The 17,024-nt window shown below is 38.1% G+C and overlaps 1 protein-coding gene across 1 annotated transcript; it reads left to right on the forward strand.

Moving 5' to 3' along the window:
• The first annotated feature begins 248 nt into the window (after positions 1 to 248).
• Positions 249 to 15,734, forward strand: LOC146459216 (coatomer subunit gamma-2-like). The gene is made up of 27 exons (XM_085089760.1): positions 249 to 376; positions 454 to 506; positions 613 to 693; positions 1,441 to 1,512; positions 2,389 to 2,468; positions 2,760 to 2,784; positions 3,193 to 3,243; positions 4,014 to 4,106; positions 4,680 to 4,766; positions 4,970 to 5,086; positions 5,346 to 5,386; positions 5,530 to 5,584; positions 5,693 to 5,771; positions 6,220 to 6,398; positions 6,513 to 6,613; positions 6,740 to 6,812; positions 7,385 to 7,463; positions 8,627 to 8,791; positions 9,406 to 9,481; positions 10,267 to 10,370; positions 10,645 to 10,788; positions 11,472 to 11,543; positions 11,673 to 11,815; positions 12,711 to 12,882; positions 13,373 to 13,470; positions 13,862 to 14,000; positions 15,011 to 15,734. The coding sequence occupies exons 1-27, from the start codon at positions 337 to 339 to the stop codon at positions 15,238 to 15,240; spliced, it is 2,649 nt and encodes an 882-aa protein (XP_084945886.1). The 5' UTR covers positions 249 to 336; the 3' UTR covers positions 15,241 to 15,734.
• Positions 15,735 to 17,024: the final 1,290 nt, after the last annotated feature.

The following is a 17,024-nucleotide window of genomic DNA, read 5'->3' on the forward strand; positions in this document are numbered from 1 at the left end:
CGAACCAATTTTCCTTTCCTTTCAGGTCATTTTCTATATAATTCTACCGTCGATAACTCGAACTCCCGATTACTCGAACCTTTTTCAATTCCCCTTGAAGGTTCGAGTTATCGGGAGTCGACTGTAATTACAGTGTAATTTTTCTTTTTTTTCTTCTTTTCTCGCCTCAGCTTTCTGCGCCAATACCTGAGTTGTAAGCAGTAAGACTGGTAACGAGAATGAGGCAGCCTCTGTCTTTCACTGAGCCCGCGATGCCTTCCCATCTTGCTTTGTTCTGCCACGTCTCTATTCAGAGGGTCACCATTTTGTCCAAATTTGCCGGATTTTGATCACAAAATGCAGTATTTACGGCGAGACAAGAAAGACGAGGAAGACGGTAAAGGATTTTTTAAATAACGATTTGCCATATATCTGAAGAAATAGTTTGTAATCACAAGTTTTTTCTTGGTTTAGGGTCACAATCTAACCCATTTCAAAATCTTGACAAGAGTGCTGTTTTACAGGAGGTAAGGGTGATCTTGATGTTTTACATCAAATTCATCTTTCTTTTAGCCTTCTTTTCATCATTTTTAAACATCTATATATACTTAAAAATTTTATCGCGTTTTCTAGGCCCGAACATTCAACGAGACTCCGATAAATCCACGAAAATGCATTCATATCTTGACGAAGATTCTATATGTTCTCAACCAGGTTGGTGCAATTTAATCTGTTGATGTTTGGATACCAGCTTATATTTGTAAAAGAGGGAAATGGAGTGGAGGCTTCTGAGAGAATCTAAAGTACAATAATTCCCCCAAGATTATGTTGAGGAAATTGAGATTAAAATGAAAATTACTTGACATCAATCATATGTATGCTGAGACACCCTATACCGGCCAGGTTGTATCATTTTTATGTAGGTTATGCCAAAGATCTTTGGCATGGGTTTCCAAATCACTCGGTTTTCTGGCGTACAATCATGGTCTTTGGTAGCAGCGTAGGACTGAGGTTATGCCTGACCTTAGATTATCTCATAGAGGTAATGGCATGAAGAAAAATTACCTGGGCTTTTGAAAACTTCAACCATTCAAATGAACTGTTTTTGTCCAAAAATTTCTAAAATTTCTCTCCCAGTGTAGGAATTAGAGTCTACGGGTAGATGGCATATATTTTCCTAGCTAGGCACATTGCGGCTGCTTGGCGTGGAACTTGGAAATTCTTGGTGTATCTTCGGCATGGGATGTACACGGAATGCTCCCTGGCTTTTACCCACTACATTTCTCACTACCGTTTCTCTATTTCAATAAAATTGAGAACTTCCCCATGAGAAGTATGATTTATGAATATATACTTTTGATATAAAAAGGGCAATTATATAGCTTGCTCATATTATAGTGGTAAATTTGTTTCAAGGAAAATTTAACTTACTAATCATCCTTTTTAATGGTTGCTTTCCAGGGACAGCACCTTGGTACAACAGAAGCTACAGAAGCTTTCTTTGCCATAACAAAGCTATTTCAATCCAAAGATGTAAGCTATAAACGTTCTTCAAGTACACTACAGCAATGGCTGCTTTTATACCAGAGGATGCATTATCCGTATGGATGAGCTTGGACAAACATTTTTTGTTCATCTGGTTATGCGTCTTTAGTACAAAGATGGGCACAAGACACATTATGCATCTGGACAAACTATTTTCCATTGTGCGTTCAAGATGCACAATGGAAGATAGTTCGTCTAGATGGATAATGCGTCTTGTGCCTGCCTTTATACTAGATCAGAGACGCATAACCAGACGAACAACAAAATTATTAATGTTTGCCCAAGTTCGTCCAGACAGATAATGCATTCTCTAGTATAAAGACAACAGCCAATATTACATATATACAGTTTGTGATAAATAATTTTTACGATTTCATACACATACAAATAAAGAAGAACAAACAAGAACACATTGCATTGTCATTTCAAGGGCTGAATCCTTTATAAGGTTCATTTATAACCTAAGGTTGTCTGACTCCTAGCCACTAAGTTACCCTACTGTTAAGTCCAAGAAAATGCTAGGCGGTATAGCTTTTGTGGTGGCTGCTTCCAGGGTATGAAATCTTCTCCCAGAGGAACTGAGGCTCTTCAACTGTATGGACACTTTCAAAAGAAATCTTAAAACCTACTTTTCTAAACTAGTGTATTTTAACTTTACATGTAACTTGCCATATTCATATAACATTTAATATTGTTATAAATTTTGAAATGGCCATATTTTTGTAGGTGTATTTTATTTTGCTATTGTGCATATTGTCATGTGCATTTGGTCATTTTCTTGCTCGTATGGAAAGTATGCAATACAAGTTAATAATAATTATTTTAGTAATAATAGAAACTGTCTTTATTTACTTTGGTAATTAGGTGATGCTTCGTAGGATGGTTTACTTGGCTATTAAAGAGTTGGCAAACATTGCAGAGGATGTCATCATTGTCACCAGCAGGTAATGAATCTATTTTAAATTCTAAGCAAGCACATCAAAATGCTGTCCAGACTTGGGAAAACAGAACTTGATGTGCTCAGTACATAAATCTGAAAAGCAGGCTTGTCACAGTTATTGCAAGGATCTCATTATGATATTCCATGATCACCTAGAGTGACTTATAAACTTGAGCGAACAGAGTTTTCTACCTTACACCTACTATGTGTTATTGATTTTTCCCATCATTTTAAGATAGAAATAGATTTAGTTTGATAAATGAGCAATTTCTAACATTGAAATTGTTTTTTGTAGCTTGACAAAGGACATGACTGGCAAGGTATTTTTCTTTTTTTGTTCTCTTAAACCTCAGTGTTGTTTTGTTTTTAACTGACTGTCGAAAATTTATATGCAAAGTGTTTAAAATAAAATAAATAAATTTTGTAAATTTTTATAGAGATGATCAAATACACTTAACAGTATGGGGACAATCTCCAGATCAAATTGGAATTTGGAAATGTTGGTTTTTGAGGACAGGGGAAACTGGAATACCCAGCAAAAAACCTCTTGGAACAAGGATGAGAACCAACAACAAACTCAACCCACATATGACGCTGAGACCGGGAATCGAACCCAGGCCACATTAGTGGGGCGCAAGGGCTTTCACCACTGTGCCATCCCTGCTTGCCTACTAATTATATTTAGTTATGGCTATGTTTGGTAATAATACTATGGTGTTTGTTTACAGGAGGACATGTACCGTGCGAGTGCCATCAGGGCTCTTTGTAAAATCACTGATGTAAGTCAATGGCTGATTTGTTATGATTCTTATGAATAATAATTATTGAAACAATGAAAAAATAAAACAACAAATGAAAAGAAACCAAAGAGGAATTGGCATGAATGAACAATACTATAAATGAATTGCAGAAGAAGTAATTTTAGTGTTTATAGTAGATGAGGTTCATGCTATTTGAGCTGACCTAAATTACTTGGAAATCACCTCAATTATTTAACTGCAATCATTCTCCTCAACTTCAACTGAAAGAATTGGATTCATGTAGAGAAGAAGTTCCAATACAGATTACTGTAGATTACTGTAGATTACTTTATTTTCAAATGCCATTCTTTTTTTTTTTTCGTATAAATTCTTTTGACCATCTGGGGCAGCTGCTTTCAGCCGTCACAACTATTAAGTTAACTTAACTACAAACTGAAAAAATAGGCCTTTGTAGCCCGCAGTTAGCAGAGCTATTCTAGGCGGGCTACTTAAACTGACAATATATAGTTAATAAGCTCGCACACACACACCCACACACACACACAATTAAGCCAGACATACATAAATTGCATTAGCCTAAGGGGAAAAATAACAGGTCAAAGAGAAAGCTAGTCAGTTAAAATACAAATATAAGCTAGAAAGGTCAATGTAGCCCCAGTCAACATTGGTCTCCTCAGTTTCAAGTATTTTCAAAAGCAGCTGAGTCAGCTTGCATTTAAAAGGTGCTTTTCTTAGCTTGCGACATGTACATAAATAGATAATATTATTCTGTCACTTTTGTTTTGCAGAGCACAATGTTGCAAGGTATTGAACGTTATCTGAAGCAAGCCATTGTAGACAAAAATGCCAGTGTGTCAAGTGCTTCTTTGGTCTCCGCTCTGGTAAGTTATGTTTTACTTCAATGTGTTCACATTTCTCTTACACCTCTTTTTCAACTACCATTAGATATGACTCATCTCAAAGTTAGTCACTAGTTCCATCTTTTTTGTGTATGTGTGTGTGTGTGTCTTGGTTCCAGAGTCTCACTGCCAGAGATGCATACATGCAGTGTCTCTTAGTATGATAACACCTTAGTTTAGCACTCTACTTGTCTTTCTGCATGTACCTGTCTAGTTATCTGCCACTTAATGTGCCACACCCTTAGCGAATCAATCAAACAATCAACCAGGTGCAGCACTGAGAAACAGAGGAAATGTGCATCACACAAGGCTTATATTAAGCTACCTCCAATTTAACTGCAGTGCCCGGCCTCACTAAACCTTCAGGGCCTAGATTGACCTCACCAGTCATGAGTTTTTGGACCTACAGTCCCAGTTCATCAATCTGAAATTGAAGTTGTGGTCATTTTTTGGAAACTGAATGAGGAACATCAATTCAATAAATTTGACATCATTCAATTCCTTAAGCCAAGATGACTTGTAAATTCTGATGGAGTTTACTGTATTTTGTTGCAGCATCTGATGAAGCCAAACTATGATGTGGTGAAACGTTGGGTGAATGAAGCTCAGGAGGCTGTATCAAGTGATAACACCATGGTCCAGGTATGGAAAGTCCAGGGAATTGTATCTACAAAATTATCACTGGGAACTTATTAGGATAGGTCTGGTAATGTAGTTGAAGCTTTTAGCTAGAAGTTGAACATTGGTTGTGCAAGGAGCACATCTCCAAAATACATGTACAAGAAGTGGCACAAAATTATTTTTTTTTGTAACTCATGGAGTGATGTTCTTTTTACTTCCTTCAGTATCACGCTCTTGGCCTTCTGTACCATGTAAAAAAAACAGATCGTCTGGCTGTGTCCAAACTCATCTTCAAGTACATCAAGCAGTCCTTGAGATCTCCTTATGCTGTGTGTATGCTGGTAAGCTCTTACACTATAATAAGGATTGCCTATAAAAAAGCTCTAAATGATCTCTGATAAATTGCTAGATTCTCCTTCCAAATTGTCTTGTATTCACTTGTAAAACAAAAGGAGAATTTGACCTCACGTCAAAAGTTATTCCGAGCACCCTTTCAGTTATCAGTGGTGAAGAATTTTACTTGTATTGGTACAAAAACTCGTCCAGTAAGTGCTCAATCTGACAATATTATGTGCTTTTTTTCTTGTGCCCTTGCTTTAGATACGTATTGCATCAAAATATCTTGATGAGGAGCCTGAAGGGTAAGTGCATAAATGCTGTGTATTAGTGTGTTTTTGGATGCCCTCCTTTTGAAGAAAATTTTGTTTACAACTATTTATTTGCTATCATTTTGTATTGGACAGTGCTAATTTTTTCCATATTAATTTTTTTTTTGTTATTTCAGTGCTGAAAGCCCCCTATATGACTTTTTGGAGAGTTGCTTGAGGCATAAGAGTGAGGTAAATGCTTTTACATTAGTGTACTATACATGTCTTTCCTTCTTTGTTGTCACTGCATTCAGCTACAAGATCATTAGGTAATTTTCATTTGGTGTGTTGTTTATGCAGATGGTGATTTATGAAGCTGCTCGAGCGCTGGTGAATCTTAAAAACCTGAAGTCCAGAGATTTGTGCCCTGCAATTTCAGGTACGGTGGTTTGTTGAACTGTTTTGATGAACAGTGACAGTAGCAAATGCCACTGCAGTTGTCCCTGAATTGTTTAATTACAACATAATGTTTCAAAGTGAAAATATTCTATATGAATGTGGGATACGAAAACAGATGTGAAACATCATCTGTTTTCCTAAGCTAAAATGAATGTGATCATGTCCAGGATTTTGATTCAGATTATCAGGTGAACTGATGTTGGTGAAAGATAACATGAGAGAAAGTCTGGACTGATAGCAGAGATACTAAAATATTTGTTTAAAATGGATGAGTAACCAGGAATATACATATTAAAAGCCAAAAGTAGCTAAGGAGTGAAATTTGTGCAACAGACTGTAGTACTATTCTAGCTTCTCAGAATACTTCCTACCCTTTGTAGTATTACTGACAGTCTGATTAATGCGTGCATTTGCATATGTTCCTACAGTGCTTCAGCTTTTCCTGAGCTCACCACGCCCAACCCTAAGGTTTGCTGCGGTGCGTACATTAAACAAGGTCGCCATGACGCAGCCTATGTCAGTGACAACTTGCAACTTGGATCTTGAAAACTTGATCACAGATGTAAATCGCAGCATTGCTACACTGGCAATTACTACACTGCTCAAGGTTGGTTCTTGTTTACACAATGCTTTCATCTCTAGAATAATGCTGTCAACAACAACAACAACTTTAAAAAAGCATGGGTTTATGTTAAGAGATTTGTGTACTTCTTGTTTTCAGACTGGCAATGAGAGCAGTGTTGATCGTTTGATGAAACAGATCTCATCGTTCATGTCAGAGATTTCTGACGAGTTCAAGATTGTGGTTGTTGATGCCATCAGGTCAGTTAACAGAACACCACATGAGCAATTACTGTACCAGTAGGAAAAAGTGTTACAAATTTAAATATAGAATGGTAAATATATTTACAATTCATTCAGAATTAATAATCTGTTGTTCTTTGTCAGGTCATTGTGCCTAAAGTTCCCCAGGAAACACCACGTAATGATGAACTTCTTATCTTCGATGCTGAGAGATGAGGTTTGTGCCACATGTTAGTGTTGATCCCAGGTATCTGTTGAAATGGCTTTTCTTTCACCTTTTTTCATGCACTTTTGGTTTCAGCAAGGGATTCACAAAACGTCATCACATGATGACAATTTGTTAACCTCCAGATCAACAACATTGGAACTTGTGATGATTGAATTATATAAAACCATTGACTCTAATGACAGGGTCAGAAAAACATTTTTTGTTGGTAGTTGTACGGGACAGGCTACTGCACGTTTGCAAGTTCTAGCAGTGCATGAAATGGGCTGAAAAAAAGTTATTTCATCAGATGTCTGAGATCATTAGTATGTTGAATTGTTAAATAATGTAATTTTCTTCACCCTCTCCCCTTCAAGATATGTTTCTTGAAATTGACAGTTACTTGCATTACTTGTAATGTGGTAATTCCTAGCTAGTATGTAGTGAGGAGTTGATTGCAGATACAGGAAGGTGCCATTGCTGCAGCTGTCTAGTAAATGCCGATCCCAACCCCCCTCCCTCTGCCTCAAGATTATGTTTCATGGTATTAAAGAATGCTCAGTTGTGATGGTTGATGATTTCAGGGAGGATTTGATTACAAGAAGGCAATTGTTGATACAATCATCACCATTATTGAGGAGAATTCTGAAGCCAAGGAAGCAGGTACAATGCTATTTTGTCATTTGTTTACAATTTCCATCTTACCTTTCTTTGCTTTGATTTGAGATGCCTTATCTTTTTCTCATTATTTGTGCATAAGGTGTTCATTGCTTGGAGACAATGAATTATTTCCAGCAACCTTTTTATCAGAAATATGTGTATTTACATGTAATTTCCTTGTCGTTGTCATCATTATCACCATCTTTCTTGCTATGCTTTATTTTGAGATACTTTACGTGCTTTCCATTTTGCACGAGGTGTCCCATTTGGAGCTTGGAGACAATGAATCATTTCCAGCAACCTTTTTTATGAGAAATGTGTGTATTTAATTTCCTTGTTGTCATCGTCGTCATCACCACCATGTTTCTTGTTATGCTTTGTTTTGAGATACTTTATGCTCTTTCCATTCTGCATGAGGAATCCTATTAGGTGCTTGGAGACAATGAATCATTTCCAGCAACCTTTTTTATGAGAAATATGTGTATTAAATTTCATCGTCATCATCATCGTCGTCATCACCACCATGTTTCTTGTTATGCTTTGTTTTGAGATACTTTATGTTCTTTCCATTGTGCATGAGGAATCCTATTAGGTGCTTGGAGACAATGAATCATTTCCAGCAACCTTTTTTATGAGAAATATGTGTATTAAATTTCATTGTCATCATCATCATCATCATCATCATCACCACCATCTTTCTTGTTATGCTTTGTTTTAAGATACTTTATGTTCTTTCCATTGTGCATGAGGAATCCTATTTGGTGCTTGGAGACAATGAATCATTTTCAGCAACCTTTTTTGTGAGAAATATGTGTATTAAATTTCATCTTCATCATCATCATCATCATTACCACCATCTTTCTTGTTATGCTTTGTTTTGAGATACTTTATGTTCTTTCCATTGTGCATGAGGAATCCTATTTGGTGCTTGGAGACAGTGAATCATTTCCATCAACCTCTTTTTTGTATGAGAAATATGTGTATTTAATTTCCTTGTCATTGTCATTGTCGTCATCACCATCTTTCTTGCTATGCTTTGTTTTGAGATACTTAATGTTCTTTCCATTGTGCATGGGGTGCCCTATTTGGTGCTTGGAGACAATGAATCATTTTCATCAACCTTTTTTACCACCACTGTTATTTTTTTTTATTTTTTCACTCTGCAGGACTGGGTCACCTGTGTGAGTTCATTGAAGACTGTGAACACACTGTTTTGGCCACGAGAATCCTTCATCTGTTGGGCCGTGAAGGACCTCGCAGTCAGAATCCATCTAAGTACATCAGGTTCATTTACAACAGAGTGATCCTTGAAAATGCTGCAGTGAGAGCAGGTACACACCATGGAGTTTACATGAAGTAGATAAATAAAAATTAAGGTTAAAAACAATGAAAGTGACCAATCACTTTGTGAAGCCCACAGCGCTTGCTAATGCTGTTCTTTTGTTCAATTATTAATTTTTCTCAAGAGATCAGTCAACCAACAAGCTCATTAAATTCTCAACTCAAGACTTGGAAGACTTGTCTATAAAGTCTTGAAACTTGACCCGAGACTTGATTCTCAAACTTTGAGAATTGATTGTCAAAATTGTCGAAAACTGAGAATTGAGTCCCAACACTTGGGACTGTAAATTTACGTTTGAGTAAACTACCAATGGCATCACCGTAACAACTTTTTACTCAATTCTAACCCACAAATCAGGTCAATCACTTGAATGATGTTGCTATAACAATAATTATCCTTAAATTTTAACAAAAGTTACTTGTAAGCAGACCTCCTTCATCAGGATCATAATGTAAGCCAACTACTGATACCTCTGAGTTTAAACCATTATTGTGTTCAACTGCTTTTAGTCTCAAAAAAACGTAGCTTTCATGTAACTGAAAATTTGGAATGATGATTACTAGTAGTTAGTTTTCCTAAGGAACCTTCTCTGTTATTCATCAGCTGCTGTGACATCTCTTGCCAAGTTTGGAGCTCACTGTGACAGCCTGTGCTCCAGCATCTTGGTGCTGCTGTCAAGGTTGGTAGAAATTCATTTTGAAAATACCGGTAAAGAATAGGTTATGCTGACCAAAGGAGAAGGCCGTGAGTATTGTTCAGTCGGGTCCTTCAGATATAAGAAATCAGTAGAAATCCCCACAGAAGTACACAGCTTAGTAGTATGTACTGAGAGCCTCTCAGAATAAAACAGGAGACCCAACTGCTGAGATTGAAGTTGTTTTGTACATAACAAATTCTTCTGTATGATCTTGTAAACATGTCAAGGAAGGATTGTCCAGCAGTCCCACTGGACACAAATTTGGTTTGTCCCTGACAAGCGAGTGAGTGTTATTATCAATTCAATTCAATTCAATTTATTAAAGCACATTTTTCACGAAGGTAAGGCAAGAATGCACTAGCCCGCAAATAGCATAGGCTAATCTAGGCGGGTAGTGCAGTTGATTAGTATATATTTACAGAATATAATTTAAAGATATACCAATAATTAATGTGTAATAAGTTAAGTAAAAAATAATGACTGTCTAAATTAAAATTAAGAAAGTTTCATATTAGCTAATCATACCACTGATATTGAACTTTTTAATCAGAGTGTTGACGTCAACATAAATATCCTCTTGATCAAGAACTTTTAGTAATCTGGTCTGAAGGCATTTCTTAAAGGAGGCTTTAGTTTTTGCACGGAAAGATTCCGGTAATTCATTCCAGATTTTACAACCTAATCTCGAAAATGAGTGGCTCAGTTGTGTCAGCTGATGAGACCAAGATGAGACACCGCTGAATCTGTCTTTTTTTTTTTTAATTCAGGTGTCTTCTGGATACTGATGACGAAGTGAGAGACAGAGCTACGTTTTATGTGAATATTCTCAAGGAAAAAGAAAAGGCATTGTCCTCTGGCTACATTTTGAACGGTGGGTAAAAAAATTCAGTTAAATGTTTATTAAATGGGTGCTTGTGATCAGTATGATTAATATCGTTGGAGGGGGCAGTGTTTTCTGAAGGTAAAAACCACTATATTTTCAAAATTCTAGTTTGATGCAACATCTGAGGCAATGTATTTTTTGTTGTTATTGTTGTTGTTTTTTGCAGTAAGTGTAACCCTTGTGAAACTGCGTTTAGTCAATTTCATTTATTTTGTTAATTTTCATTTCTTCTGTGCCCTAAAGTCGTGTTTTGAATACTCAGGCCTCCAAGTGTCGATTGTTGGTTTGGAGAGAGCTCTGCATGCTTATGTAAAGGACTCTTCTCACACCGCACCGTTTGATCTGAAGACAGTACCTCTGGCTACCACACCTATGCAAGACCAGGTGGTCAAAGCAGGAAAACCAGGTTAGATTATTTACATGAAGGGTATTTCTCAAAGCTAAATAAATGTTGGGTTTTATTGCACCACAAAAAGTTAATTTGCTCAAATATTGTTCATTTAAATGGTCACAATTTCGGATTTCATCCACAGACTCGAACATTACAATCACCTTGTTCAGGTCGATAAACAGCACCATAGGAAAGTACTACTCAGTAGCTTTCATTTCAATGGAATGGAAATTTAGAATTTCATCCACAGACTCAAAAGTTAGAACCACCTTGTACAGCATAATAAACAGCACCACAGAGAAGTATTCCTCAGTAGCTTTCATTTGAATGGTCACACTTTAGGATTTCAACGATAGACTTAAAAGCAAGAACCACCTTGTGCAGCATGATAAACAACACCACAGAGAAGTACTGCTCAGTAGCTTTCATTTGAATGGTCACACTTTAGGATTTCATCTCCAGACTCAAAAGGTAGAACCACCTTGTGCAGCATAATAAACCGCACCACAGGAAAGTACTACTCAATAGCTTTCATTTAAATGGAATGGAACTTTGGGATTTCATCCCCAGACTCAAAAGTTAGAACCACCTTGTACAGCATAATAAACAGCACCACAGGAAAGTACTGCTCAGTAGCTTTCATTTGAATAGTTACACTTCAGGATTTAATTTGACTGTTTGTTACCTTCATGCTTTAGTAATTGAGACACCATCTGCCCCCACAAAGGCCGCCGCTCCTGTAGCAGCCACTAGGCAGGATGTTTATGCTGGTAAGTCCCCCTTTTGTCACAGTCAGAGAAAATGTTGAAACATTTTCATCAACCCTCTCACCCAGACATTTCATTAAGGATCTAGCCTAGCACCAAAAAGGTATTTATGGTTTCCTATCTGTTTTCCAGAACAACTTGCAGCCATCCCTCAGTTTTCCAAGCTTGGTCCGCTGTTCAGGTCCTCACCCAAGCCAGTGGAACTCACCGAGTCAGAGACTGAATATGTAGTGAACTGTATCAAACATGTCTTTAATGATCATATCGTTTTCCAGGTGAGTTGGTTTGACGAATACCTTTTACAGCCAAAAGCCGTTTTTACATACGTTTTAGGGGCGTTCGTATAAAACGAGTTCATTTTAGGCGGAATGTGCGCATCAGGAACAAGAAAATCACCCGTGGTGACATGGCGAGTGTTCATAAAGCGGTTTTGTCTCTAACATTGTCAAGGCAAATTTGAAGTAATGTATCAAACACGTTGAAGAGTGTTTGATCCGATTTCCAAACACAAAGAAGTGTATTGAAAAAGCGAGCCGCAGCCGAGTTTTTTTTTTTTTTTTTCGGTTTTGTTTTTGTTTAGGTGTAAATGGAAAACGGATGAAACACTCTTTCGATAGCTTCTCAAGTTATATACATGATTCAGCCCCCACGGCGTCAAATGTTTCTTGTCGGCAGAGCCCTCTCATAATGACCATTGCACAGGCAAACTACTGATCAATCTAGTACCCAAAGTCCCCAGGCTCTTTGACGAGCGGTTTGTCTCCAGGAGAGACTCTGGGGTACTGGAATTTTATTACTGCAGGATTTCTGCGGTAAAACCATTCAAACTGTTACGGGACAGCCAATCAAAACATTTAAACTTTTTCGAACTCTTCAGAGTCTCTCCTGGTGACCAACCGCTGGCCAAAGAGCCTGAGGACTTGGGTACGAGATTGACTACTGATATTACTTGGTTTAAACCATTGTTGTGTTCAACTGCTGCTACCGTTAAATGTAGCTTTCATCATAGTTAGTATGCTTTCATGCAACTGAAAATAAGTTGTCTTCGTCATTGTAGCAAAAATCTAAAGACGTGTTGGGTTTGGATGGCGATATGTCGAGTCGACATCGACCGCCGTCCTTTGTCACACAACAATGCAATGACTCAGTGGTGTTATTTTAATATTTCAGTTCGACTGCACCAACACATTAAATGATCAGGTATTGGAGGATGTCAAGGTAGAGATGGAGCCATCCGATTCAGACTTTGAGGTGGTGTGTTATGTCCCTCGCCCCTCGCTTCCTTACAACTCGCCAGGGACAACTTACACGCTCATCAAACTACCGGAAGATGGCTCGTCAGGTTGGTCAACAAACTAATTGCTTTGTGTTTAGCTAACCAGGGCTTGTGTGTACTTGTAATAGGTTGCGTTTACCATGAAGAAGTTTGAATTCGTACGCAAAGTGACGCATGCTTTTTTTTTTATCTTGTTTTGCCACGCCCACGGCACCCATTCAGGATGATCCACGTTGACCTCAGTATACGCAGGCACGGCCTCACGTCACACACTCCCCCCCGGGTGGAGTCCGTATCGTGACGAGCCAAACAACTTCTGTATAGAAGGCTAGCGTCAGTATTGTTTTCTTTGGACGCGGCCTCACGCAAAACAGAAAGATACTGTTGTGGTAACATGACGTTTTGTTTAGACTGCGCACATCAAGCGTTAAGTTCCAAAATGGTTAACCACATTCAGAATTATTGCAATTGTACTTCTTGAATTCACGCAATAAAGGCCTCACTGTAATCGCTGACCGTCTTCAACTGTCTAATCATGATGGTTTTCTTTTTACAGTAACCTGTACGTTTACAAACACGTTGAAGTTTGTAGTGAAGGACTGTGATCCTAGCACAGGTGAACCTGACGAGGAGGGCTATGAAGACGAATATGTGGTACGTAAACCCCAGTGCCGATCAACCTCTTATTTCTCCTTACAATGTCACTGCTTGATTAAACATTTAAGTCAGGAGAATAAAGGAAATAATCGCCTAAGATGCCTTGATTTTAAGTCAAAATCTCCCAACTAGTAACATAAGAAATATATAGAGGACAGTAAGGAGAATATTCATGATGATATTTGTGCTGAAAGGGTTAATGCAGGAGTGTCGGGTGAAACAGTTAGGAAAAGTAAGGCTAATTCTCTGCCCCAACATAACCCTTCACGTTTTCTCCATGTCACTTCCCCTTCCCCCCCCCCCCTCCCCTCCTTCTGGGAAACTACTCCGTACATGTGTCAATTTTCGCCCTTTGTTTACTTGTATCTTCTCACCCCCCACCCCCCAGCTTGAAGATGTCGATGTTCTTGTCGCTGATCACGTGTCGCGAGTGCACAAGACCAACTTCCTGGCATCCTGGGAGGAGATTGGTGACGAGTGCGAGATGCAAGACACTTACGCTCTCACCCAGATGAACAGCCTTGAAGGTAACCAAGCCATATTTAAACTAACACAGACACTGCGCTGTATTTTGGTCAAAAAATGCTTTAATAGTGCATGCACAAAGATTTTTTTTCTGCCACAAGATTGCTCTTAGATCACTGGGAGGAAGATGTTAAGTGATTTCTTTAACCAATAACAAACTGTTATCAGTTTTAGCTAGCTTTTTTCATAGATTAATTAATCTTTAAGTATAACTAAGCTATATAAAATTTAAATATTATCGTATATTACACTTTTTATACTACATTCCTCTATTTTTTTTTTCTTCTTTGGCGCATTTTCTTTCCTTTTTTGACCTATGACATCTGATATGTATTTTTAAAGTGCCCCTGGGGCGATTTCTTCCAAATGCTCAGGAAGAACTTAAAGAATTAGCCAATCTTTTTCAAGTTGCAAGTACACGTAACTCGACCAAAAGCACAGATTTTGCATTTTGTCCACTTTGCTTTGTAGCAAACTAACCTAGTTTCTGGAACTGTATTCTGCAATTGCGAACTAAATAACAGCAGAATACAGTTTATGAAGTAGAATCCATATGAAAATTAGCCATGTGGAATTTTTCGTGTTGAGCCAATGACGTCACTTCCTGTAATTTGAGCCTTAACTTCCGGAACAAGGCCAAGTAATGGCGGCCGTGAAATCTCAAATAAAAAGCTAAAAAAAAAATACTTCCAATCGCCGTAAAGGATTGAAATTTGGTAACATGAGTAAGAAGGTCATATTCTACACGAAATGCAAAAAGATGGAAAATGAAATTTTCGTCCCAGGGGCACTTTAACGGATGAATAAAGATTTATTTTTTTTTTATTTACTTAGCGATTTCTTCCAAATGCTCAGGAAGAACTTAAAGAATTAGCCAATCTTTTTCAAGTTGCAAGCACACGTAACTCGACCAAAAGCACAGATTTTGCATTTTGTCCACTTTGCTTTGTAGCAAACTAACCTAGTTTCTTCTGTTTGGATTTTTTTTCTTTTTTTTTTTTCACCTCAACAGAAGCCGTCAAGCAAATCATCGAATACCTGGGCATGCAGCCTTGTGAGCGATCAGACAAAGTCAACCCGGATAAAAATTCCCATGCTCTGCTTCTAGCGGGGGTGTTCCGAGGGGGACACGATGTCCTGGTCCGTACCCGGCTGGCGTTTGACCAGGGGGTTACCATGAACATCACAGTTCGTAGTGATAATGCCGTCGTTAGCGAGGTTATACTCTCAGCGGTGGGATAAGATGTTTACTGGATTTCAAGGAGAGCCCGTCTAGCTGAATTAATGTGTAACGTTAACTTTCTTCAATTTTACCTTGCCGATAAATAACCAAAAAGTGTCCGAAGACGCTACGAAAACTTCCGATGAACCTCCGAGTTCATAAGTTTTCCGATAATGACCCAAAGTCAGTCTGGCTTACCAAGAAGTTCTAGTGGCAACGAAGAAATTTTTCGGCGGTATATTACTGCACAATTCTTCATAGTTTCTGGTCGGTTAAATTTTTTTCGGTGTTGTAAAACAACTTAGCAACCTAATGGCTCGATTGATCGGGTCAAATACGATGCTTGGAAGTCTTAAAGAGCTTTGTGGTCATATCGGTCCGTGATGTTACTAAACATAGCTGTCTGATTAAAATTAAAAAAAATCAACTTATAATTGTAAGAGTTTTGTTAGGTGGTGTTACAGTGTAACAGACGCATAAGCAGTTTGAAATAAATAACTTGATTCTACAACCTTAGCTTGTGTGTTTTCCGTTTAATCGATCTTCATCATAAACACTTCTTGTTCAAAATCAAGATATCATTTCTCTTTAGTGGTAAGCACACCTCTACTTGTGTTAGAATTGGAGAATTTAGTTTTGTGCCTACTAATAAAGAATTATTTTTGTGTGGTTTATAACTATGCGGGGAAAGCAGATCTTAGCAAGGGCTATTGAAATCCAAAAAGGAAATTAGGGGTAACCACGCATTTTTTAGAGATAATTAAGCAACAATTATTCTAAAATACAGTAAAATACCAAGTAATGTATGACGTCTTTTTTTCCAAATTGAAGCTTTATTGTGTCTGAAAAAGGCATGGTTACTCCCAATTCTTTCTGGATTTCAATAGCCCTTGCTAAGATCTGCTTTCCCCGCATAGTCAAAAACCACACAAAAATACTTCTTAATTAGTAGGCACCGTCCTTACCCCTAGGTGGCGTCCCTGATCTATTCTGGAGTCACATTTGATTTCCAGGTTCTATTTATTGTCTTGTAGCTTTGCTTTATAAGGTACCCACCTCCAGTCTCTGACGCAACTTTTAGACGCCGTTTAGCTTTAAGGCTATGAATAGTACACAATACCCGTCGACAATTTGACAAGGACATGAATGAAACGCTTCTCTCCCTACGATGTTTTTGACCGACTTGCCAACCTTAATATCAATGTGACTGTTACTGAAATGTAGTCAATGTGTCTTCCACATGGCATGTGTGTGAAAAAGCGAGAAAAAAAACAGCCGACAGCGGTACATCCGGACCTGCCAGAGCGTTGTGCGGTTCGCTTATGCCACCTGGAGATGGTTCCGCGCTACTTTCCGGTACCTTGTCCCCGACAAGACGGTGAGGGAGAGAAAAGTCGTCCCCTAGACCATATGAGACAGATCCCTTTCGTTGGCACCTCAGTTCCACCTTACTGACTTAAACTGAGATATATATGGCAATGTAGTCATTTTGTCTTCCATGTTATGAGGTTTGAGCATGTGCACGGATTAAAACGATATAATGACAGAAGGATGACTCGTGGTCAAACGACCTGTAGTCTTGTCTTGGACTCATTTTACCTTATTTCATTCTTACAATTTTTATCGCCGTTTTCCCGAAAATGATTGCTCCTTCGATGGATTGTTGACATTGGAATACCTCTGTATATATACGATGGTTAAAAATTGTCGTTATGTCTATCCAGCGGCTACAAACTACCTGTAGTGACCTTCTCAATGACTAACAATTGCCGTCTAACTGTCCAAATATGATTCGATTGCCGAT

This window comes from Pavona decussata, unplaced genomic scaffold, assembly GCF_977016875.1.
Source record: "Pavona decussata unplaced genomic scaffold, jaPavDecu1.1 SCAFFOLD_223, whole genome shotgun sequence".
Lineage (NCBI taxonomy): Eukaryota > Metazoa > Cnidaria > Anthozoa > Scleractinia > Agariciidae > Pavona > Pavona decussata.